Source organism: Argentina silus (genome assembly GCF_951799395.1).
Source record: "Argentina silus genome assembly, chromosome: 3".
In the NCBI taxonomy this organism is placed as follows: Eukaryota; Metazoa; Chordata; class Actinopteri; order Argentiniformes; family Argentinidae; genus Argentina; species Argentina silus.
This window is the reverse complement of record NC_139657.1, coordinates 13371920-13398574: the sequence shown is the minus strand read 5'-3', so window position 1 is coordinate 13398574 and position 26655 is coordinate 13371920. Positions and strand designations below refer to the sequence as shown.

General features: G+C 42.0%; 4 protein-coding genes across 4 annotated transcripts in view; 2 read left to right on the top strand and 2 right to left on the bottom strand.

Annotated features, from left to right (window-relative positions):
* Window positions 1-301: 301 nt before the first annotated feature.
* On the bottom strand, window positions 302-3167 carry LOC310802163 (zona pellucida sperm-binding protein 4-like; the record flags this gene model as incomplete). Its single annotated transcript, XM_083666455.1, has 8 exons — window positions 302-399; window positions 631-706; window positions 1341-1485; window positions 1760-1952; window positions 2030-2187; window positions 2395-2492; window positions 2575-2762; window positions 2909-3167. 8 exons carry the CDS (start codon window positions 3165-3167, stop codon window positions 302-304), a joined length of 1215 nt encoding a protein of 404 aa, XP_083522581.1.
* An 8517-nt stretch (window positions 3168-11684) lies between these two features.
* On the bottom strand, window positions 11685-14550 carry LOC310802162 (zona pellucida sperm-binding protein 4-like; the record flags this gene model as incomplete). Its single annotated transcript, XM_083666454.1, has 8 exons — window positions 11685-11782; window positions 12014-12089; window positions 12724-12868; window positions 13143-13335; window positions 13413-13570; window positions 13778-13875; window positions 13958-14145; window positions 14292-14550. The coding sequence occupies 8 exons, from the start codon at window positions 14548-14550 to the stop codon at window positions 11685-11687; spliced, it is 1215 nt and encodes a 404-aa protein (XP_083522580.1).
* Window positions 14551-17645: 3095 nt separating this feature from the next.
* On the top strand, window positions 17646-20060 carry LOC310802161 (zona pellucida sperm-binding protein 3-like; the record flags this gene model as incomplete). Its single annotated transcript, XM_083666453.1, has 7 exons — window positions 17646-18083; window positions 18255-18373; window positions 18473-18576; window positions 18808-18985; window positions 19191-19308; window positions 19629-19758; window positions 19993-20060. The coding sequence occupies 7 exons, from the start codon at window positions 17646-17648 to the stop codon at window positions 20058-20060; spliced, it is 1155 nt and encodes a 384-aa protein (XP_083522579.1).
* Window positions 20061-21410: 1350 nt separating this feature from the next.
* Window positions 21411-26655, top strand: part of mapk8ip2 (mitogen-activated protein kinase 8 interacting protein 2) — a gene marked incomplete at both ends in the record, with an annotated part of 29604 nt that continues 24359 nt past the window's right edge. The window contains one exon of the mRNA XM_083666678.1: window positions 21411-21475. Within this exon, the coding sequence (XP_083522804.1) occupies window positions 21411-21475 (65 nt within the window). The remainder of the gene's footprint in view (window positions 21476-26655) is intronic.

The following is a 26655-nucleotide window of genomic DNA, read 5'->3' as shown; positions in this document are numbered from 1 at the left end:
CAAAATAGTGAACCACCCTTTTTTTAATTTACACCGTTACTACATCTAAACTACGAAAAATGTATCATGCACTAAGGTTGCATAGATACAGCATCTACGACGTAAACCTGATCCATCTGTGCTGTCTGGGTGTAAGGGTTATTGTTATTGACATACAGTGTCACATGAATCATTGGTTATTACCTTTACTCTTATCGATGTACAATCATGGGTCAGGCTATGCACAACTTTACACAAAACATGTTTGGAGACTGTAAGATTTATTTGTGGCACTATGGTGACAACGCTCTAGTCAGATGTCCTAAGTTGACTGAGGAAGGGACATGATCACTCCCTTACTGGAAACCACTTTAGACTCTGTTCTGCTGGTCTTCTGGACTGCATCAAGAATATCTCTCCCTGAAAAGGATGTACAGATCATGTAATTAGATGCAGACAGGGACAATACTCAAACAGTTCCCTGCCGTCTTTCACCCACCTTCACAGATCTGATAGACTAAGAACTAGGCCTGGGGAGGTTTAAACGACAACAACACGTCACATCAGATCAGAGAAAGGTGTGAGTGAACAAGTATAGAGGGAGGGGGAAAACTCAGCCTTATAAAATGATATATTCTGTATAGTACTCACTTTTCCTGAAGCATCTTGGTTCACAGTTGACTCCACTGGATGGCTGGCACACAGCTGTGCTACAGTGGATGAACACCTGCAGGAAAGAATAATAGGGGGGTTTCATTAAGGAGAGGGGATAGTCAAAAGAATGTTTGTTATGAACCAGTCCACTAACCCACCTGCCTGGCTTAGTCTAGGGGTTCTACCTACGTTAGCAACCACTGTCACCCTTCCCTCTGTGTGGTGCATTTGACATGAAATATATGGTGTGTGTGTCTGTACCTGTGGAGGGAAGGCACTCACTTACTCCACAGCAAATGCAAGTCCCTAAAACTCCTTACTTCATGCTTCCTTTAAAGGAACAGCCAGCGGGAACTGCACAGACCGCTCCTTCTCAAATAGCATGAGATGTGTTGTTTTATGTTTTATGTCTCACGGGTCTCCTTCAAACTACCATACACTTAACTATGTCACACATTTAATAATCTAAAAAGCATTGGAATCAGGGTTGGTGTGATTTGAATTTCAATTCAGTCAATCATGTAAATTGGAATAATTCAATTATTGCAAACAGGGCATTTGTTTTCAATGATTGCACAATGACCTGAAAATTAGAAGCTTTTGATGGAAATATTTTTTCCGTTTTGAATTGTAAATTCAAATCACCTCCTGAATTTACTGAATTGGAATCAAATTGACCCCAACCCTGATTGGAATACATTTATTACCTGCTCTCTCAAAGGATTCATTGCGGAATCCACAAAGGTAAACATCTGGAATTTGAAACGCCTGTAGTGGCTTGGGTATGTTAGCCCAGAGCTGGAATCTACAGGGATCAAGGCGGACAGGTAACGGTCATCCTGGTAAGGACAGCTGGAGAGAGTAAAAGAGCAAAAACAAGGTGAGGAATTTGTTTCTGTCTGTGTCAGCCATCGCTACGTGTCTCAATTTGCCTATCTGTCATTGGTTGTGTCTATGGTTAGTTTCCACCAGAACTGAATCAAATTGAAAAATACTTTCAAATACTTGTGCTGCACTTGATTAAGTTTGCCTGGTACAATGGAAGCCTAGTAAAATGGGATCCAATGGAATAGGCCTAAAGTGCAAACTCCATACTAGCAATGTCAGTTCAGCAATTGATAGTTACCCGTCAATCAGGAGGTCCCACGAGGGTAGGCTAAAAGGGTTGGGGTTGCTAGTGGTCCAGCAGTGGTCCAGAGTCAGGACAATGTTGGGATCAGTCCTGCCGATCATGTAAATCTCAACAAAGACAGACTCCCGAAGGATCTTGGTGACAGGGTAGTCTGCGTCTAGATAGTAAGAACTGTAGGCCGCACTTTCTGTTTCAAAGAGAAAATAGGTTTGTTAACACATTCCATAGAAAAGAACAAAGGTCCTTAGCGATAGTTCCACTTACCTTCATCACATCCCTTAGAGAAACATACGCCGTTGGCCAGTCTGAGTGCCACTTCCAAGGGTCCAGGGAAGGCGAATGGACCGGGTGGAGGAACAAGGTTGACTTCAATCACCACAGCCTCAACGGAAGTGCCAATATACCTACACTGGAAGAGCAGTCTGAGAAGAAAGTATGGTCAGATATACAGTATTACATTCAAATCTATTATGCTTGGCACATTTAATTTGTGTTTTTCTTATTTTTCAGAATGGCATCTTACCTATTTGTTTATTAGCTATGTCTGTTTATTGAAGTTCCCCCACACAATGCTTTTTGTGCACTTGGAAAAAAATGTTAGATTAAAATGACAATCTCAAACCACGTACTCATAGTAGCTGTCCCTTGTGATAGAGCCACGGGGACCAACCGCCACTTCATATGAGGAGACCATTCTGTTCTCATAGATCACAACACCAGGCTCCTCCTGCAAGATGCAAAACCCATTATAAAGCCCACTGATATAGGCAATTTTAGCATACTCAAACACAGCGAAACCCGAGTCATACCCTCATAATGGTGCCACAGGCAGTGACAGGGAACTGGTAGACGGCAAAGGATGAGGTGGTGCCAACAGGGTTGCAGGGGGCATCGTTTCCTCCCAACATAGTGATTGACTCCAGGTCCAGGTTGGGCAGGGTGGCATCTGTGGCTGCCACCACTATAAACTGAGCATCCTTGGTACACTGGACAGTCACTGGTTACAAAAAGCAAAGCAACGTAGAGTCAGAGGCATTGTCATAAATTGTGTTTTCTGAGTGAACAAAATGTTACTTTTCAGAAAGAGCAATACATGACATTGGTAAACATCTTGTGAGAGTTAGGAGTAAAAAACAAATCTACCTGCTTTCCCATAGAAGCACCTGCGCCCGTCAAAACAGCAGTTTATTGCCCCACACTCATCAGAAGAAATGCCCGCGCATCCACAAGTCACCTTGCAATCCTCCTCGACATCACAGGTTTGAAATGTTTCTTGAGTGGGATTTTTCTGTCTCGGAGGATTCGGAGGATTCAGGGGTCTCTGAGGATTCTCGGGTCTCTGAGGAAAAACGGGTGGCTGAAGACTCTGGGGTTTTGGAGGATCCATGGGTTTTTTAGCCATGCTCCACCTGTCAAGGGGTTGTTGAGGATTCTGGGGTTGACCAGGATTCCCGGGTCTCTGAGGAAAAGTGGGTGGCTGAGGCTTTACGGGTTGCACTGGAAAAGTGGGTGGCAGAAGAGTCTGGGGTTTTGGAGGATCCATGGGTTTTTTAGCCATGCTCCACCTGTCAAGGGGTTGTTGAGGATTCTGGGGTTGACCAGGATTCCCGGGTCTCTGAGGAAAAGTGGGTAGCTGAGGATTCCCGGGTCTCTGAGGAAAAGTGGGTGGCTGAGGCTTTACGGGTTGCACTGGAAAAGTGGGTGGCAGAAGAATCTGGGGTTTTGGAGGATTCAGGGGTCGAGTTTTCACACCATGCACAGGCTTTGAGGGTCTCGGAGGAAAAACGGGTGGAGGATTCTCGGGTTTCGTAGGCATGCTCCACCTGTCCTGGGTATCACACCGACAGCCAAACATGGCCACTGCCACAACCAAACATACCGCACTCCACTTCATCACCATGGCTTCACAACAGCAAGTGATCCACTAAGTTCCCTGGATGTTGTGAGGAAGATCGAGAAGTTGTGGCTACTTTTATAATGTATTGAGCCTGTTCACTCATCAAACACCCCTCCCCTTTGCTGACCGTTCCTTTGCTGACCAATTTGAGAAATATGCCCTCGACAATTAAACGCCATGGTTGATTGTTTTTCATTGGTGGAAAGTTCCAAGAAGCTGTTCTATAGGCTCTATGCTGAAAAAGAAAAAGAAAACATTAAAAAGAATGAGGTATCTTTCCTATTAATTGTATGCTCTTGGTGAAATGATAGATGAACAATACTTTAATAATTGTGATCAAATAATTGTGGGTAATGTTGAATGTATTGAGTATAAGACTGAAGAAAATGTTAATTCATGTATTTGTATAATGGTGTATAAAAAGTTTAAAACCAAGCAGAATAGGTGAATGAACCCCTGCATTGCATACTTGCATAATAAGCATTGATTGACATGCAATGTATCTGTCACTAAGACCTTGAACAAATGTTGTTGTTCTTGTTTGAAGTCATCATGACCTTGATAAAGGTCTTTGTGACACACACTGTGCAGGTCAATAAATGTTAATTTTGCCTCACACCGTGTGCAAAAGTTCAGCCAGCCAGAGTTTTGTTAAAATTGTACACACAATATACTGTATTAGATTAGATGATTAGATTAGATTCAACTTTATTGTCATTGTGCAGAGTACAAGTACAGAGACAACGAAATGCAGTTAGCGTCTAACCAGAAGTGCAAAATAGCAGAAAGTGCAATGAACAGTATTTACAGGTAGTGCAATATATGAGCAGTAAGTAGTGCAGTATAATATAAGTAGTGCAGTGTAAGCAGTAAGCATGTATCTGGATCACACTGTCCAGGAATAACATATTATAAGTCGTTATGTATGATGCCTTCATAAACCTTTTTATTAGGATTATGGTTGGTTGGTGTGATTGATTTTATTTATGATTGTACTCTACGTTTGTGTGTGTAATTGCATTGTATGTGTGTCTATGTCGGTCATTTCTTAATGGTGTGTATATGTCTAATTTGTTTTTAGTGTGTTATAGTTTTAACTTTGTAATGTAAGTGTTTCTGTAAGTGTCATTTTTGTGAATCATCTGAAATATTGTTTCCCTTGGCTGCTGTTTTGGACCAAGTCTCTCTTGAAAAGGAGGTTTTATCTCAATGAGACTTATCTGGATAAATACAATGCATAAGGCCTACATAGATGCATTTCTGAGCAAATATCATACTACATAAAGATTGGCAAAAGGTTTGCAGTATGCCACATTTGGCATGGTGCCAAATGTTAGGACCTGTTACAATAGCCTTCATGTGAGTATGAATGATTTATGAGGCGTCTATGTAAGATGCATTAACGGTTTAGGAATGATGAATTAAACCAATATGTTGTACTTAGTTGACAGTGGGACCGCATATTATTGATCATATTAGTATAATAATTATTAGTACTACATAGAGACTTGATTTAGAAGCAAATGTCATATTGTGATAAAACCTGTCTTAATGTAGAGAGATTTTCCCAAATGGGCATGACCCACTTTGTTACATTTCAAGTGCATTTTCGACATGGTTAGAAAAAAAAAGCTTTAAAAAAGAAGAGAATAAAACATTGGAGAAAACACGGCAAACATGATAACATTATGCCCAAAAGATATAACCAACATCGTCATTAATTCATTGATTAAGTGGACCGTAGTAATGAAACACAGGACCAATGGATTAAAACAGTATTGTACAAGGTTGTTGTTTAAAGTATCTGACCATTTATTCTAGCTTAAAATATTACACTCAAATACTAAGCAGGCTGGGTGTACTCCTGCACTGTGTATACTGGCAAAACAATCATTTACTGACATGGAACATTTCGGTCACAAAGAGCTGTCTCAAGGACGTGGCAAGTCTTTGTGACTGAAAAATAGTATGCAAATCCCAGACATTAATGGACATTAATGGTCAAACATGATTGTTTTCACCGACTGTTGATAACAAATATCTTCTGTCTTTATCTATTATAATAATATACTTAAAGCCATTTATTACATTCAGCATCACTACGTCAAGAAAATATATAGTATTGTTTCTAAGAAAGATATCTACATATATTCAGGATGTTGTGTATCCCTGGAAATAATCAATTGATGTACAGATTTAGCATGATCTACTTTTGTTTCGATATAATAATCATGATGCCTTTAACACAATAAATTCATTTGACTTTGTGAAAATCATTTTTTTGGACCAAACTCACTTACCACTTTTTCCATGTGCTTTCCTCCATCACAGACTTTATTAAATGATGACCTATTCCTAAATATGTGGTCATGTGATTCATTTTGGGAATAGTTTCCTCAAAACAAGGGGTGCCTCAACATAACCAATGACACAATTTACAGTGGGTTTACAATACTAGTTTACAATTAGTATTGAAACATGTGAGTTCTACTATGGTCTTCTCAGTACAATGGAAAACATGCAACATGCATTTGATTGGTTAATGCCTTTACCCCTCAAAGCTGGATGGAGCAGTCAGCTAAAGGGGGCCGGGTTTTCAATAAGTAAACAGGCTGCAATCCATTATAAAAGTAGCCACAACTTCTTAATCTTCCTCACAACATCCAGTGAACTTCGTGGATCACTTCCTGTTGTGAAGCCATGGCGATGAAGTGGAGTGCTGTTTGTCTTGTGGCAGTGGCCATGACTGGCTGTTTGTGTGACGACAGGTGGAGCAAACCTGAGACTCCGCCCGCAAAACCTGTGAGACCACCCACCAGACCCAAGAAGCCTGACAGTCCAACATTCCAGTCAAAGCAGAAATTTGAAGTACAGATGAGCTGGGCTTTTCCTGAAGACCCACAGCCTGAGCCCAAGCCTGATGTGACGGTAGACTTGAGACAGCCTGTTCCTGCTGTGACTGTGAGAGCCCAGTGCAGGGAGGATATGATCCTAGTGGAAGTTCAGCGTGACATGTTTGGTACTGGTCAGCTCATCCAGACAGCAGATCTGACACTGGGAACCTGTGCTGCAGCTGGGGAGGATGCTCAAATGTTGACCTACCAATCTGAGCTCCAAGGATGTGGCAGCCAGCTGCTGGTATCTATAATAACACACATTAAAATAATACATTTTACTTTAATAGGAAATGTCATTCAACCCATGCAGCCCAAATAGTTTGCATTTACAGGTTATTATGTCAAGCTGTGTATACTTGACTTTCACTTGTGTGTGTATAACAGTAACATTGTTGTATGATGTATTTTCCAGGTTAGCAACGATTTTCTCATCTATACCTTCACTTTGAACTACAGACCAACACCTATAGGCGGCTCCGCTGTTGTAAGGACTAGCGTCGCTGCTGTAAATGTTGAGTGCCACTACCCAAGGTGGGTGAAGTGCTAATTAAACTCCACTCTAAGGTTGCCCTAATTTAAAAAAAAAAAAAATGTTTATGGATTGTTAGGAAATCTGTCTCTGTCAACCAGGAAGCACAATGTGAGCAGCAACCCTCTGAACCCAGACTGGATCCCATTCTCTGCTACTAAGATGGCAGAGGAGTTCCTGTACTTCACTCTGAAAATCATGACTGGTGGGTAAAGCCTAATTATAAGCCTGTCTTTTTTTTTTTTTTTTTTTTTTTTTTAAATCTGTACAACAGGGGAATGGAGGGCTCAACTCGAAGTTCATAGACAAACACTAAATAGCAGATGTCAAATAGGTAGACATGTTCTTGTGAGACTATTGCTTAAAATGATAAGAAGACAGATTTCATGAGAGAATGGCCATACGCAATGGGTCCTAATTTCATAACTTGTCCTTCCAGATGACTTCAAGTTTGAGAGGCCCATCATCACGTACTTCCTGGGACAAATGATTAACATTGAAGTTGCCGTCATACAGTACTTCCATGTGCCCCTCCGTGTCTTTGTGGACAGATGTGTTGCCACCGTGACACCCGACGTGAATTCCTCCCCCAGATACGGCTTCATTGAGAACCATGGGTGAGAAAGAGTGGAGGAGGTGGTTTCAGTGAACCAGACTCGTGCGATGAGTAGCCTGTCTGATCTGAAGACTCATGTTTGCTGCCAGGAGGCTTATGCCTAGCCTTTAGCTTAGTGGGCTAATGCAGTCTTGAATCATGCAGATTCAAGATGTTTTGATTTGAGCCCATCCAAAGCCCGACCCTGACCATTGTGTGGCCCTCAGGTGTCTGATCGATGCTAAGGTTACAGGCTCCAGTTCCCAGTTCCTGTCTCGCATTGCAGAAAACAAGCTCCAGTTCCAGCTGGAGGCCTTCCGCTTCCAGGAGAACCCCACAGGCTTTGTGAGGAACTTTATTGATGCTTTCTTTCACTTTCCTCTTATACATCAAATCTCAAAGAGCCCATTCTAACAATGACACTTCCCAACAGATCTACATTACCTGCAACGTAAAAGCATTGGCTGTTGCTTCCCCAATTAATGAAGAGCAAAAGGCCTGTTCCTACCTCAATGGGTATGTGTGTACAGTATGTTGATCAAGCATGGTAGAATGTTTTGTTACTTTTGACATCCATGATAAACTTAAACTCACATTTCCATAGGTGGAGGGAGGTAGGTGGAGTTGACGGAGCTTGTGGCTGTTGTGACAATAGCTGTGGTCAGGGTACTGGCACCGGAGGTGGAGGCACAGGTTCAGGCGGAGGTGGAGGCACAGGTTCAGGCGGAGGTGGAGGCAAAGGTTCAGGCTCAGGCCAAAAGAAAAGACCAGGTCGCGATGTCTCCACTGATACATGTACGTATAAACTGAAACTGGAATTTTTCAGATGTGGATTTGTTACGTCAGCGGGATAACATTTCAGATACTTTTAGTGAATATTTATTTTTCTGCTTGTGAAAGACGGAAAATGTTGGTGCTCCATAATTGAACATGAACCTTCCTCCTATAGCTATTATTTCATGTCCAGCTCCTGTACTTTGTATGGATGTGTGAAATGACCATCCTTTTATAAATGTCTGGTCCTCTCAGATGTGCAATGGGACGGGCAAGTTTCCATCGGTCCCCTCTCCATCCAAGAGAAGATAGAAGAGTACTAAAGATTCTGCCATTGGCATGACTGTTGAAATAAACATTTGTAATCGTTGATTCTCTGTATCATCATTAGTGTGCTTGATTTTTTATCTCTCTTTGTCAGATGATGGCTACTGCACATGCTGGCTGATGAGAGATACCCAGTGTTTATGTAAAAATAATTTTACATTTTTGGTTTCTTATTATCCATCTGCACTGACATTATTGAACAGGACAGGCAAATGCAAATTTTTCCATACTACTCTCCACTCGTCTGTCTTTTTAGATCAGTACATTGAACCACTTTAGGAGGACAATCAGTACAAAAGAATCTCAACAATCACTTACCAAAAGTGAGGAGTGAAGCATATTAAAGGTATTCCAACAAGGCCGAGATGATTGTCTGTATAGCGTTTGAGCTCCACCGTGTGGCGTCAGAAGGGGCACACCACACTACTAAATCCAATTTCAGCACCTATACACTGAACAGCTCCACACCTCCTTGCGCAATTTAGACCACACAGTGATCAGAATATGACCATGGTCTGCAGCAAATGTGTTTGTAGTCTTAGGCTACAACGATGGGATTTCTTAGCTTATTTAATGCCATATGAACACAATTCGTTTTGTTCTTTCTGTGTTTTCTATTGTCGTTTGAAATAGGCCTCGGGTTAGGCTTTTCAATCCGTTACCCGATGACCATTATATTAATTGTAAAACTGTATTGTATAAAACCCCATCCCTATTCCTATTTGTGACATAAGCTAATGACTCATTGATTAATGATTACTGCTCTGGTTGGTTAACTATCCGCAACGCGTTCCCTGCACGTCCCTGTTAGCTCTACCAACACTCACATACTAGCACAGCAGCCGACTGTAACTGCATGGCCTTTCCCGTTAATGTTGGAGACGGATTGCTCCCCTACGATTGTCACTGACGCTACGTCTACTCTAACCCTAATGTTACCATTACACTCGCCAAGCGTAAGAGCCTTTTTATTAAATTCATAAAATGGCATATTTAATGCGCTGGGCGTGATCAGTGACACTGTGGAAGATGTTGAGCCTGTTACGGTAGTCAGAGAGAGAAAAAAGGTTCTGAAGCTAAGTAAACAAACCAAATACATGCACTGACTGCGCTTCTCAAGCTAGCATCGTGGGAGTGGAACAGTTGTTTTGGTGTAAACTGGTTTAAGGAATATTTTACTTGGTGTATCAGGCAGCAGAGGAGGTACATACTCTGGGTCCAGCTGTGTGGTCTGAACCAACAACTGAGTTTTCCATCAGCTCTTGTAGTGTTTTACCCTTTGATCATTACCCAGTCTGAAGCAGTATACAAAGCATTAACATCTTCATGTCATACCAACCTGTATGTTAATTGGTTTCAGAGTTCTTGTCACACCTAACTTGATCACTGACCATTACTGGGTGTGGTGGAAAACAGTTCCAAATGGTTGGCCTGATCAGTCTAAATCTTAAACCCAGTATGGCAACATTTTGGATTCAAGCCTGACGACAAAGGACGGACCTAAATATATCATTTATTATTTATATATCATTTAGGGTGTCGCAATCCATAAAGACTTTTAAAAGAAACCTCAAGACACCTTTTTAGCTTAGCTTTCTCCTAACCCATTTGCGCTTCTATTTTTGTTTTCTTTTTATTTACCATTAGTTACTCTTAATCCATTATTATTTCTATTTCTATTCTATTCTCTGTATATATGTATGTATGTATGTATGTATGTATGTATGTATGTATGTATGTATGTATGTATGTACGCTTGTATGTTCTGTACTTATGTATTTTCAATTTGACTGTTAAGCACCTTGTATTGCAATTTTGTATGAAAGGCGCTATATACGGCTAAAAACCGCCTCTGACGTGAAGGCTTGTGGGTAATTTACTCATCCGAGCCAGAGTATGAAAATGAGCCAAAGGGTGCATGCATCTCAAACTCGCAATAGTCTTTCCTCGCCATCTTTCTTTCATCTAGACATTTCATGTCGAATAGCCTAGTGTTTCACCATGTTGTATGAACATCTCACTTTCTACCTACCCCGCCCCCCAATCAATAAATCTGTCCATCCCCATAACTCACAGTCCTAACTAGATCAACTTAATTTGAAATAAATAAAGTCGACTTCATTTGCAATTAATTAAGTGTACTGCATTTTGAAATGAAATTCTTGATGAAGCAAGATGATTAGGCTTAAAGCTGTTTGTGCTGCTGTTCCAATAAACTATGTAGACTAGGTATCAACTTGATCTGCAATGGGCTATAGGCGAAACTAGTCTATGGAGGAGAATGAAGTAGACTAGAGAATGAAGCAGAATTGCAGATCAAGTGGATTCATGAACACTCCAATAATTCATAATGTATCCCAAACATCAGCTTCCAAGGGAATTATGTTATCAATGTTGCTGCAGCCTGGGTTTTTATTGCACAGGTAGGGCAACTTCCATCATACAGGTTGGCACTAAAGAGATGGTTCAATATTTTAAAGGGATGGTTCACTCTATCTCCAGGTTAAGTGATTGTGGCTACTGGACTAAATAACAAAGATAAAGCACAAAACATCTGGATTGATCATCAAATGGGAGATATATCTAAAAGCAAATGTGTCAAAATAGTGAACCACCCTTTTTTTAATTTACACCGTTACTACATCTAAACTACGAAAAATGTATCATGCACTAAGGTTGCATAGATACAGCATCTACGACGTAAACCTGATCCATCTGTGCTGTCTGGGTGTAAGGGTTATTGTTATTGACATACAGTGTCACATGAATCATTGGTTATTACCTTTACTCTTATCGATGTACAATCATGGGTCAGGCTATGCACAACTTTACACAAAACATGTTTGGAGACTGTAAGATTTATTTGTGGCACTATGGTGACAACGCTCTAGTCAGATGTCCTAAGTTGACTGAGGAAGGGACATGATCACTCCCTTACTGGAAACCACTTTAGACTCTGTTCTGCTGGTCTTCTGGACTGCATCAAGAATATCTCTCCCTGAAAAGGATGTACAGATCATGTAATTAGATGCAGACAGGGACAATACTCAAACAGTTCCCTGCCGTCCTTCACACACCTTCACAGATCTGATAGACTAAGAACTAGGCCTGGGGAGGTTTAAACGACAACAACACGTCACATCAGATCAGAGAAAGGTGTGAGTGAACAAGTATAGAGGGAGGGGGAAAACTCAGCCTTATAAAATGATATATTCTGTATAGTACTCACTTTTCCTGAAGCATCTTGGTTCACAGTTGACTCCACTGGATGGCTGGCACACAGCTGTGCTACAGTGGATGAACACCTGCAGGAAAGAATAATAGGGGGGTTTCATTAAGGAGAGGGGATAGTCAAAAGAATGTTTGTTATGAACCAGTCCACTAACCCACCTGCCTGGCTTAGTCTAGGGGTTCTACCTACGTTAGCAACCACTGTCACCCTTCCCTCTGTGTGGTGCATTTGACATGAAATATATGGTGTGTGTGTCTGTACCTGTGGAGGGAAGGCACTCACTTACTCCACAGCAAATGCAAGTCCCTAAAACTCCTTACTTCATGCTTCCTTTAAAGGAACAGCCAGCGGGAACTGCACAGACCGCTCCTTCTCAAATAGCATGAGATGTGTTGTTTTATGTTTTATGTCTCACGGGTCTCCTTCAAACTACCATACACTTAACTATGTCACACATTTAATAATCTAAAAAGCATTGGAATCAGGGTTGGTGTGATTTGAATTTCAATTCAGTCAATCATGTAAATTGGAATAATTCAATTATTGCAAACAGGGCATTTGTTTTCAATGATTGCACAATGACCTGAAAATTAGAAGCTTTTGATGGAAATATTTTTTCCGTTTTGAATTGTAAATTCAAATCACCTCCTGAATTTACTGAATTGGAATCAAATTGACCCCAACCCTGATTGGAATACATTTATTACCTGCTCTCTCAAAGGATTCATTGCGGAATCCACAAAGGTAAACATCTGGAATTTGAAACGCCTGTAGTGGCTTGGGTATGTTAGCCCAGAGCTGGAATCTACAGGGATCAAGGCGGACAGGTAACGGTCATCCTGGTAAGGACAGCTGGAGAGAGTAAAAGAGCAAAAACAAGGTGAGGAATTTGTTTCTGTCTGTGTCAGCCATCGCTACGTGTCTCAATTTGCCTATCTGTCATTGGTTGTGTCTATGGTTAGTTTCCACCAGAACTGAATCAAATTGAAAAATACTTTCAAATACTTGTGCTGCACTTGATTAAGTTTGCCTGGTACAATGGAAGCCTAGTAAAATGGGATCCAATGGAATAGGCCTAAAGTGCAAACTCCATACTAGCAATGTCAGTTCAGCAATTGATAGTTACCCGTCAATCAGGAGGTCCCACGAGGGTAGGCTAAAAGGGTTGGGGTTGCTAGTGGTCCAGCAGTGGTCCAGAGTCAGGACAATGTTGGGATCAGTCCTGCCGATCATGTAAATCTCAACAAAGACAGACTCCCGAAGGATCTTGGTGACAGGGTAGTCTGCGTCTAGATAGTAAGAACTGTAGGCCGCACTTTCTGTTTCAAAGAGAAAATAGGTTTGTTAACACATTCCATAGAAAAGAACAAAGGTCCTTAGCGATAGTTCCACTTACCTTCATCACATCCCTTAGAGAAACATACGCCGTTGGCCAGTCTGAGTGCCACTTCCAAGGGTCCAGGGAAGGCGATTGGACCGGGTGGAGGAACAAGGTTGACTTCAATCACCACAGCCTCAACGGAAGTGCCAATATACCTACACTGGAAGAGCAGTCTGAGAAGAAAGTATGGTCAGATATACAGTATTACATTCAAATCTATTATGCTTGGCACATTTAATTTGTGTTTTTCTTATTTTTCAGAATGGCATCTTACCTATTTGTTTATTAGCTATGTCTGTTTATTGAAGTTCCCCCACACAATGCTTTTTGTGCACTTGGAAAAAAATGTTAGATTAAAATGACAATCTCAAACCACGTACTCATAGTAGCTGTCCCTTGTGATAGAGCCACGGGGACCAACCGCCACTTCATATGAGGAGACCATTCTGTTCTCATAGATCACAACACCAGGCTCCTCCTGCAAGATGCAAAACCCATTATAAAGCCCACTGATATAGGCAATTTTAGCATACTCAAACACAGCGAAACCCGAGTCATACCCTCATAATGGTGCCACAGGCAGTGACAGGGAACTGGTAGACGGCAAAGGATGAGGTGGTGCCAACAGGGTTGCAGGGGGCATCGTTTCCTCCCAACATAGTGATTGACTCCAGGTCCAGGTTGGGCAGGGTGGCATCTGTGGCTGCCACCACTATAAACTGAGCATCCTTGGTACACTGGACAGTCACTGGTTACAAAAAGCAAAGCAACGTAGAGTCAGAGGCATTGTCATAAATTGTGTTTTCTGAGTGAACAAAATGTTACTTTTCAGAAAGAGCAATACATGACATTGGTAAACATCTTGTGAGAGTTAGGAGTAAAAAACAAATCTACCTGCTTTCCCATAGAAGCACCTGCGCCCGTCAAAACAGCAGTTTATTGCCCCACACTCATCAGAAGAAATGCCCGCGCATCCACAAGTCACCTTGCTATCCTCCTCGACATCACAGGTTTGAAATGTTTCTTGAGTGGGATTTTTCTGTCTCGGAGGATTCGGAGGATTCAGGGGTCTCTGAGGATTCTCGGGTCTCTGAGGAAAAACGGGTGGCTGAAGACTCTGGGGTTTCGGAGGATCCATGGGTTTTTTAGCCATGCTCCACCTGTCAAGGGGTTGTTGAGGATTCTGGGGTTGACCAGGATTCCCGGGTCTCTGAGGAAAAGTGGGTAGCTGAGGATTCCCGGGTCTCTGAGGAAAAGTGGGTGGCTGAGGCTTTACGGGTTGCACTGGAAAAGTGGGTGGCAGAAGAATCTGGGGTTTTGGAGGATTCAGGGGTCGAGTTTTCACACCATGCACAGGCTTTGAGGGTCTCGGAGGAAAAACGGGTGGAGGATTCTCGGGTTTCGTAGGCATGCTCCACCTGTCCTGGGTATCACACCGACAGCCAAACATGGCCACTGCCACAACCAAACATACCGCACTCCACTTCATCACCATGGCTTCACAACAGCAAGTGATCCACTAAGTTCCCTGGATGTTGTGAGGAAGATCGAGAAGTTGTGGCTACTTTTATAATGTATTGAGCCTGTTCACTCATCAAACACCCCTCCCCTTTGCTGACCGTTCCTTTGCTGACCAATTTGAGAAATATGCCCTCGACAATTAAACGCCATGGTTGATTGTTTTTCATTGGTGGAAAGTTCCAAGAAGCTGTTCTATAGGCTCTATGCTGAAAAAGAAAAAGAAAACATTAAAAAGAATGAGGTATCTTTCCTATTAATTGTATGCTCTTGGTGAAATGATAGATGAACAATACTTTAATAATTGTGATCAAATAATTGTGGGTAATGTTGAATGTATTGAGTATAAGACTGAAGAAAATGTTAATTCATGTATTTGTATAATGGTGTATAAAAAGTTTAAAACCAAGCAGAATAGGTGAATGAACCCCTGCATTGCATACTTGCATAATAAGCATTGATTGACATGCAATGTATCTGTCACTAAGACCTTGAACAAATGTTGTTGTTCTTGTTTGAAGTCATCATGACCTTGATAAAGGTCTTTGTGACACACACTGTGCAGGTCAATAAATGTTAATTTTGCCTCACACCGTGTGCAAAAGTTCAGCCAGCCAGAGTTTTGTTAAAATTGTACACACAATATACTGTATTAGATTAGATGATTAGATTAGATTCAACTTTATTGTCATTGTGCAGAGTACAAGTACAGAGACAACGAAATGCAGTTAGCGTCTAACCAGAAGTGCAAAATAGCAGAAAGTGCAATGAACAGTATTTACAGGTAGTGCAATATATGAGCAGTAAGTAGTGCAGTATAATATAAGTAGTGCAGTGTAAGCAGTAAGCATGTATCTGGATCACACTGTCCAGGAATAACATATTATAAGTCGTTATGTATGATGCCTTCATAAACCTTTTTATTAGGATTATGGTTGGTTGGTGTACTGTATATGTCACTGAGGAATGTAATTGTCAATAAGCTCTAATGGTGGAACATATGATTGATTTTATTTATGATTGTACTCTACGTTTGTGTGTGTAATTGCATTGTATGTGTGTCTATGTCGGTCATTTCTTAATGGTGTGTATATGTCTAATTTGTTTTTAGTGTGTTATAGTTTTAACTTTGTAATGTAAGTGTTTCTGTAAGTGTCATTTTTGTGAATCATCTGAAATATTGTTTCCCTTGGCTGCTGTTTTGGACCAAGTCTCTCTTGAAAAGGAGGTTTTATCTCAATGAGACTTATCTGGATAAATACAATGCATAAGGCCTACATAGATGCATTTCTGAGCAAATATCATACTACATAAAGATTGGCAAAAGGTTTGCAGTATGCCACATTTGGCATGGTGCCAAATGTTAGGACCTGTTACAATAGCCTTCATGTGAGTATGAATGATTTATGAGGCGTCTATGTAAGATGCATTAACGGTTTAGGAATGATGAATTAAACCAATATGTTGTACTTAGTTGACAGTGGGACCGCATATTATTGATCATATTAGTATAATAATTATTAGTACTACATAGAGACTTGATTTAGAAGCAAATGTCATATTGTGATAAAACCTGTCTTAATGTAGAGAGATTTTCCCAAATGGGCATGACCCACTTTGTTACATTTCAAGTGCATTTTCGACATGGTTAGAAAAAAAAAGCTTTAAAAAAGAAGAGAATAAAACATTGGAGAAAACACGGCAAACATGATAACATTATGCCCAAAAGATATAACCAACATCGTCATTAATTCATTGATTAAGTGGACCGTAGTAATGAAACACAGGACCAATGGATTAAAACAGTATTGTACAAGGTTGTTGTTTAAAGTATCTGACCATTTATTCTAGCTTAAAATATTACACTCAAATACTAAGCAGGCTGGGTGTACTCCTGCACTGTGTATACTGGCAAAACAATCATTTACTGACATGGAACATTTCGGTCACAAAGAGCTGTCTCAAGGACGTGGCAAGTCTTTGTGACTGAAAAATAGTATGCAAATCCCAGACATTAATGGACATTAATGGTCAAACATGATTGTTTTCACCGACTGTTGATAACAAATATCTTCTGTCTTTATCTATTATAATAATATACTTAAAGCCATTTATTACATTCAGCATCACTACGTCAAGAAAATATATAGTATTGTTTCTAAGAAAGATATCTACATATATTCAGGATGTTGTGTATCCCTGGAAATAATCAATTGATGTACAGATTTAGCATGATCTACTTTTGTTTTGATATAATAATCATGATGCCTTTAACACAATAAATTCATTTGACTTTGTGAAAATCATTTTTTTGGACCAAACTCACTTACCACTTTTTCCATGTGCTTTCCTCCATCACAGACTTTATTAAATGATGACCTATTCCTAAATATGTGGTCATGTGATTCATTTTGGGAATAGTTTCCTCAAAACAAGGGGTGCCTCAACATAACCAATGACACAATTTACAGTGGGTTTACAATACTAGTTTACAATTAGTATTGAAACATGTGAGTTCTACTATGGTCTTCTCAGTACAATGGAAAACATGCAACATGCATTTGATTGGTTAATGCCTTTACCCCTCAAAGCTGGATGGAGCAGTCAGCTAAAGGGGGCCGGGTTTTCAATAAGTAAACAGGCTGCAATCCATTATAAAAGTAGCCACAACTTCTTAATCTTCCTCACAACATCCAGTGAACTTCGTGGATCACTTCCTGTTGTGAAGCCATGGCGATGAAGTGGAGTGCGGTTTGTCTTGTGGCAGTGGCCATGACTGGCTGTTTGTGTGACGACAGGTGGAGCAAACCTGAGACTCCGCCCGCAAAACCTGTGAGACCACCCACCAGACCCAAGAAGCCTGACAGTCCAACATTCCAGTCAAAGCAGAAATTTGAAGTACAGATGAGCTGGGCTTTTCCTGAAGACCCACAGCCTGAGCCCAAGCCTGATGTGACGGTAGACTTGAGACAGCCTGTTCCTGCTGTGACTGTGAGAGCCCAGTGCAGGGAGGATATAATCCTAGTGGAAGTTCAGCGTGACATGTTTGGTACTGGTCAGCTCATCCAGACAGCAGATCTGACACTGGGAACCTGTGCTGCAGCTGGGGAGGATGCTCAAATGTTGACCTACCAATCTGAGCTCCAAGGATGTGGCAGCCAGCTGCTGGTATCTATAATAACACACATTAAAATAATACATTTTACTTTAATAGGAAATGTCATTCAACCCATGCAGCCCAAATAGTTTGCATTTACAGGTTATTATGTCAAGCTGTGTATACTTGACTTTCACTTGTGTGTGTATAACAGTAACATTGTTGTATGATGTATTTTCCAGGTTAGCAACGATTTTCTCATCTATACCTTCACTTTGAACTACAGACCAACACCTATAGGCGGCTCCGCTGTTGTAAGGACTAGCGTCGCTGCTGTAAATGTTGAGTGCCACTACCCAAGGTGGGTGAAGTGCTAATTAAACTCCACTCTAAGGTTGCCCTAATTTAAAAAAAAAAAAAATGTTTATGGATTGTTAGGAAATCTGTCTCTGTCAACCAGGAAGCACAATGTGAGCAGCAACCCTCTGAACCCAGACTGGATCCCATTCTCTGCTACTAAGATGGCAGAGGAGTTCCTGTACTTCACTCTGAAAATCATGACTGGTGGGTAAAGCCTAATTATAAGCCTGTCTTTTTTTTTTTTTTTTTTTTTTTTAATCTGTACAACAGGGGAATGGAGGGCTCAACTCGAAGTTCATAGACAAACAATAAATAGCAGATGTCAAATAGGTAGACATGTTCTTGTGAGACTATTGCTTAAAATGATAAGAAGACAGATTTCATGAGAGAATGGCCATACGCAATGGGTCCTAATTTCATAACTTGTCCTTCCAGATGACTTCAAGTTTGAGAGGCCCCCCGTCACGTACTTCCTGGGACAAATGATTAACATTGAAGTTGCCGTCATACAGTACTTCCATGTGCCCCTCCGTGTCTTTGTGGACAGATGTGTTGCCACCGTGACACCCGACGTGAATTCCTCCCCCAGATACGGCTTCATTGAGAACCATGGGTGAGAAAGAGTGGAGGAGGTGGTTTCAGTGAACCAGACTCGTGCGATGAGTAGCCTGTCTGATCTGAAGACTCATGTTTGCTGCCAGGAGGCTTATGCCTAGCCTTTAGCTTAGTGGGCTAATGCAGTCTTGAATCATGCAGATTCAAGATGTTTTGATTTGAGCCCATCCAAAGCCCGACCCTGACCATTGTGTGGCCCTCAGGTGTCTGATCGATGCTAAGGTTACAGGCTCCAGTTCCCAGTTCCTGTCTCGCATTGCAGAAAACAAGCTCCAGTTCCAGCTGGAGGCCTTCCGCTTCCAGGAGAACCCCACAGGCTTTGTGAGGAACTTTATTGATGCTTTCTTTCACTTTCCTCTTATACATCAAATCTCAAAGAGCCCATTCTAACAATGACACTTCCCAACAGATCTACATTACCTGCAACGTAAAAGCATTGGCTGTTGCTTCCCCAATTAATGAAGAGCAAAAGGCCTGTTCCTACCTCAATGGGTATGTGTGTACAGTATGTTGATCAAGCATGGTAGAATGTTTTGTTACTTTTGACATCCATGATAAACTTAAACTCACATTTCCATAGGTGGAGGGAGGTAGGTGGAGTTGACGGAGCTTGTGGCTGTTGTGACAATAGCTGTGGTCAGGGTACTGGCACCGGAGGTGGAGGCACAGGTTCAGGCGGAGGTGGAGGCACAGGTTCAGGCGGAGGTGGAGGCAAAGGTTCAGGCTCAGGCCAAAAGAAAAGACCAGGTCGCGATGTCTCCACTGATACATGTACGTATAAACTGAAACTGGAATTTTTCAGATGTGGATTTGTTACGTCAGCGGGATAACATTTCAGATACTTTTAGTGAATATTTATTTTTCTGCTTGTGAAAGACGGAAAATGTTGGTGCTCCATAATTGAACATGAACCTTCCTCCTATAGCTATTATTTCATGTCCAGCTCCTGTACTTTGTATGGATGTGTGAAATGACCATCCTTTTATAAATGTCTGGTCCTCTCAGATGTGCAATGGGACGGGCAAGTTTCCATCGGTCCCCTCTCCATCCAAGAGAAGATAGAAGAGTACTAAAGATTCTGCCATTGGCATGACTGTTGAAATAAACATTTGTAATCGTTGATTCTCTGTATCATCATTAGTGTGCTTGATTTTTTATCTCTCTTTGTCAGATGATGGCTACTGCACATGCTGGCTGATGAGAGATACCCAGTGTTTATGTAAAAATAATTTTACATTTTTGGTTTCTTATTATCCATCTGCACTGACATTATTGAACAGGACAGGCAAATGCAAATTTTTCCATACTACTCTCCACTCGTCTGTCTTTTTAGATCAGTACATTGAACCACTTTAGGAGGACAATCAGTACAAAAGAATCTCAACAATCACTTACCAAAAGTGAGGAGTGAAGCATATTAAAGGTATTCCAACAAGGCCGAGATGATTGTCTGTATAGCGTTTGAGCTCCACCGTGTGGCGTCAGAAGGGGCACACCACACTACTAAATCCAATTTCAGCACCTATACACTGAACAGCTCCACACCTCCTTGCGCAATTTAGACCACACAGTGATCAGAATATGACCATGGTCTGCAGCAAATGTGTTTGTAGTCTTAGGCTACAACGATGGGATTTCTTAGCTTATTTAATGCCATATGAGCACAATTCGTTTTGTTCTTTCTGTGTTTTCTATTGTCGTTTGAAATAGGCCTCGGGCTAGGCTTTTCAATCCGTTACCCGATGACCAGTATATTAACTGTAAAACTGTATTGTATAAAAACCCTATCCCAATTCCTATTTGTGACATAAGCTAATGACTCATTGATTAATGATTACTGCTCTGGTTGGTTAACTATCCGCAACGCGTTCCCTGCACGTCCCTGTTAGCTCTACCAACACTCACATACTAGCACAGCAGCCGACTGTAACTGCATGGCCTTTCCCGTTAATGTTGGAGACGGATTGCTCCCCTACGATTGTCACTGACGCTACGTCTACTCTAAGCCCCCCCCCCCCGCGCCTCCCCCACCGCTGGCCGTTTCGTGTCATAGGCAGCATCACAGCAGCAGATATTTGGCGAGGCAGCTTTCGGACTGCGGGTGTATGGCTGGGCTGGCTGTATCGGGAGTGGAGAGGATTTTTCTTTGATTACCGCAGTGTCGTTCTCTCAATCACTGTTTCTTCCCTGACATTTTCTCCCGTAGAGTGGATAGCTCAGTGCAGATTTGATGGTGCTGAGCACGCTTATCTGATTTGGCTAGGTCGTGGCCAGGGGCATCTGTAGCGTGGAGTAGGACAGAGGGACGGAGCGAGAGAAACCGCTGTCCGTGATTGAGTCCGTCTGTCGCCCTACGCGATTGTGAATGGACTGCTCTCCCTCCGTGATTCTCTGCAGTCACTTTGAGTCATTTCTGGAAGAAGATGGCGGACAGGGCTGAGATGTTTTCGCTCTCCACCTTCCACTCCCTCTCTCCTCCCGGCTGCAGGTAAGATAACACTCCCTGCCGTCAGAGCGATGAACGGCGCCGTGAGAGCGGGGAACCTCGAGCCCTATGGCAGGGAGAGGTGGAGTAGAGGAAAACACTGGCCGATGGCAGGGGATGAGGGATCACACCAGTATTTGATCATTTCAGATGAAATATATCTAATTATAGGCTATTGAATGATCCTGCTCCCCTTCTTTGGTAGGCTGCGCTTCCGATCCGCACTGTGTGCTGATGATGCTTATGATGGTTGTTTTGTGTTTTGTTTTTGTTTCTTTCTTGCTGGGTGTTTCCTATCTGAACAACACTTAAAACGCACAGAACTGCGTTTCAGATAAAAAGGTAAAGGATGAATGGTCATTGGGGAGGACAAGCGATTGATTTCTGGCTGTCACGTCGTATGCCTGCCTGGCGCATTTTCCCAGATTCAATTACCTCAGTGAGAGTGAGGCCCACGCCCTGTTGAGACAAACACAAGCCCGGGCTGGATACTGAGCGGAGACTTGCCCAATGCGTAATAATTCACAATATGCACCATTAAACGCGGAGGATATTTGTCGACTCCAATAATTCGAAAAGAAACGCGTTATGATTAAACAGACGGGTTGTCATTTTCTGTCGTGCTCAAGGTTTCACGTCAATAAGCTTGGCTGTGTGTTTATACCGCCTGACCGTCAGGCATCGCTAGATATGGCTCATTTTGATTATAAAGGTTGAAGTCAGCAGCCGCCACCACTAGGCTCCATATGATCCACCGCAAGGCTTGTTGTCATAAGGTTAAAAGGCTATCGATCAAAGAGATGCATTCAATTGATTTCCCTTTCTCTTAAGTAGGCCTATTGTGCATTTGTGAGTACGTAGCAAGCAAAAATTTAATTTGAATTCGAATGAAAAAGCTTAAGATAAGGTGGTGTAAGCAGCAATATTATACAGTATTTAGCCAGTTCTAAATATTCAGTAACAGTCCTTGTTACAGTTCTTTGTCTGGAAACCCTTGAACATCACTTGAGCAAATGTAGTTGAACAGGCCTAATGGATACAGCTGTAATAAGAAATCTTTATTTTCTTGAATTCCTTTTGATGTCATCATTTGCAATCCTTCATACACGCAGATACTATGCTATTATGCTATATGCTATTATTATATCTCATTAAAACCTCCCACCTGTAGTAACTATACTCATATGTCTTGTGTTCCACCCTGATCTGGACAGAGATGAATAGTGATTTCTTGAGGCGGGGTGAGAGGGATAGGGCCTGTATGTTATTCAGTCCTGTGTGGACCATCAGGAATTACACACTGAAGCACGAGGAAGTCGAGCATAAAGCATAGAACAGTGCCCGATTCTACAGTATGCATTTAATGTCTATGGCTGCTCCTCTAGTTGAGAGCTGTAGCATCCATTCCCAGTATTGAGAGGTCAATGTAATCCCATTACCAGGGAGTTAGCCTAGCCCAGACAGTTTCTTCCCAGGCTCTACTCCTCATTAGGGATAATGGTTACCACAGCCTCTTGTAAATAACATTGAGAATGACCTTGAGGGTCAGGAGAGGAAACAGACCAATCCCAGAGGCACCTGACAAGAGTAAAACAAACAATATCAGTGTGTGTGTGTGTGTGTGTGTGTGTGTGTGTGTGTGTGTGAGAGAGAGGAGAGAGGGGGAGTGTTGTTTTGTGATGAAAAGATTCCAACCGAAATGACTTTTCCTTTCAGTTGTGGCCACAGGGCCATTTCTCTCACTCTCTCTCTCTCTCTCTCTCTCTCTCTCTCTCTCTCTCTCTCATGTTTTTCAACCAAGATACTGTCAGTTCAATACATAAACTGCTAACCAATGACCTACAGAACATATTAGGGCTTGGTGAGCCTTCATCATGGGGTCCTCACATACTCACAAATTATACTCACTCATACTGAAATCCTGAGCTGATTGTTGTGGTCCCTGACTGTCATTGTAGCTAGTGCAGATGCAATTCTCCTCCTGTGCACATCCTTCTCTGACCAGCCACTAGTGTTGTACTCTCTCACTCCGACACCCCTCAGCCTCTCCTTCAGTGTTTTGGTTGTATTTGACATTTAACTGAAGGACCTGTTGTGGTCGCACTGATGTGGGGTTTTATAACTAGCTGACAGTACAGTATGTGTTGTAGACAGGTAAACATGCAGTACTATAGATATGATAACACTAGGCAAATAGCTTTCAGCACTCACCTTGATTTGAGTCAGACATAACAGATTTGTTTGCCTCAGGTATCTGGGCATTTTCAACAGGTGAGCGCTCAGTGCTCAGTTAGAACAGTGTGTTCTAGCTCAAGAGCCAGGTGATAGTAGTATTGTTGTGCCAGCTAACCAATCAAAGTACCCATAGCACGAGGATACTTGTCTGGCACCACCATGCAAAAAATATTTGAAAGCGTGTAGCTTGCCATGGTCAGTGCTAGCATTGTCTTATACTGTGATGTCATCTTTGATGGTGCCAGTGCATTGGCTCATCATCACATCATCACATCACCATCACTAGGCCTGAGGTAGCTACGTATCAACCTGACTCAGAGCTTTCCTGGTTTACTGCAAGGAATCTATTTTAGATTCCTTGGTTAAGTGTTATTCTGGTAAAGGATGGTATCAAATTCAGGCATGGTGGGTATGAGCATCATATGATGTTTTAAAACAACATTTAGGTAGCAACCCTCATTCCAAGGTGTTACACTGCACTGAAGGTATATGTTAGTGCTGTTGTTCAGTAACAGCACTGCAGTACCATCCTACGTATTAAGCACTGTTTGATCTTGACCACCACCATAGGATGATATTATATAGGGTCCTACTGTGCCTTCTCCTCATACACTGTGGTCACTACCATACTGCAGGAGAGAGTGTGTGTGTGTGAGTGTGTGTGTGTGTGTGAGTGTGTGTGTGTGTCAGGACAGGACAGGATTTGGCTTTGTACACGCCAAGTGTTTACGAAAACATCCTCAGTCAGATAAATCATAGAGGGATTGAGGGGGAGAACAGAACTCTGTGTGTGTGTGTGTGTGTGTGTGTGTGTGTGTGTGTGTGTGTGTGTGTGTGTGTGCGCGTTTCATGCGTTTTTGTGTGATATGTGATATGAGGGTGCAGCAGCTCCATGCCAGTGGTGTGTTTGTGCAGTAATCTATGTTACGTAACCTCAAAACTGTTCCCCATGGGCAGCATAAGCCCCCTGAGAGCTTGTGCTTCACACACAGGCACGAGAAATATCTAACTGTGTATAATATCTATATAGAGTAAGGATGGGACTGAGTACTGTGCTTCGAGAGAGAGGGTGACAGATGTTTTTGCATAGTAAGAATTTGATTTACTGACATCCTTTCTGATATTGCTTAGGCAGAAAATGGGGCCACATAGCCTTGGATATAAACCATCTGAGAAAATGTTACCACACATGTGAGTATTGACCTTTGATAGAATTGATATACAGTATACTGTCACTGTTAAGTGTTCAGCCTCAGTTTGTTTATATACGGTGGTATGTATAGATGGACTGGTATGCTACTGTAAGAACATTGCAGATAGAAATGTAATTTATTTAGCTGACATGGTTCCCTATTTTATGTAATGCATATTCCACATGAATATCTGATGATCATGTCCTGGAAGGGGAGTGGTAGCTATTGATTTGTCCTCCTGCTCATTATAAACAAACTATGGGGGAACTCTCTGTATAAAGTAGTCATTGTAGGACTGACAGTTGAGTTGGTTTTGTGTTTTTTAGCTGGGTTGATGTTATTTTTTGGCTTTCTATTTGGTGTCTGTATTGATGAAATCTGGCATCATCTCTAGGTTGGTCATCTGTTCCCCTCTCTCTCTCTCTCTCTCTCTATCTCTCTCTCTCTCTCTCGTGCACGTGCTTATGTTCCTTTACCCAATTACATCTCTCTCTATCTCTCTCTCTCTCTCTCTCTCTCTCTCTCTCTCTCTCTCTCTCTCTCTCTGGCCCTGTCTTTGTCATTTGTCGTTTATTTCCCTCTCGTTTCGTGGGGTCAGTTGTGTTTTCTAATTGGAGTGTGATGAGGGACTTGCAGCCACCTACTAAACCTCTGCCCTCCCCTGTTTGGACATTTCAATATTAATGCTCTGGTTTTACATTCTGTCCTTTTGAAGCCAGCTGGAGCCAGGGATGGGGGAGGGAGGGGAGGCAAAGATGGGTACCACAGAGTAAGAGGCTTAAATCAAACACGCAGATTCATTTTAGCTTAAGCATTCCACCCCTCTCTCTCTCTCTCTCTTTCTCTCTCTTTCTCTCTCTCTCTCTCTCTCTCTCTCTCTCTCTCTCTCTCTCTCTCTCTCTCTCTCTCTCTCTCTCTCTCCCCCCCCATCATTCCCCTCACCACCCACTGTGTTCTTAAATGACCATGTCAGCATTGGTCAATGATAACCTTACATTTTTCCAACTTTTAAATAAAAATGGGTCATTTTTGCCTAAGTCCTGTGATTCTGTTGCATCAGTAAGCTAGTAATCCTTTTTATATATCGTTTTATGTTTCCCTCTGCATCTGCACACGCTTCAGAAATCCTTGAACTCATTTTAATATCCAAACCAACCAACATTATTGTCACACACTGCAATGGAGCACATTCATTAAGACCCCATATTGCTCCCAAACACACACATCTCTCTCTTTATAGTATCTTTATATGTGTGTGTGTGTGTGTGTGTGTGCGAGCGTGCGTGCGTGCGTGCGTGCATGCGTGCATGTATTTGTGTGTGCATGCATATGTTAGAGAGAGAGAGAGAGAGAGAGAGTGAGGGAGAGACACAGACAGACAGAAGGAGAGACGTAGAGAGATAAGGTACATGGGATAGACTGCTTGCTACCTTGGTCACATACCCTTTCTTGAACTTTCTTCAGAAGACAACACACATGCCCTTTAGAGACCAGTCCTTTACAACACGACAGAGCGTTTGGTAGAACATGAGACTGTATGAGCAGAGACTGATATGATCAGAAATGACAAAGGGTGACTGGCAGGGCGAGTGTGTGGCGCAGGGACTTGTCAGAAGGATGCAGAAAGAGACAGCAGAGAGAAAAATACATTTAGTTGAGGGAGAGGTTAGGTGGAGAGAAAGAGAGAGAGAGAGAGAGAGAGAGAGAGAGAGAGAGAGAGAGAGAGAGAGAGAGAGAGAGAGAGAGAGAGAGAGA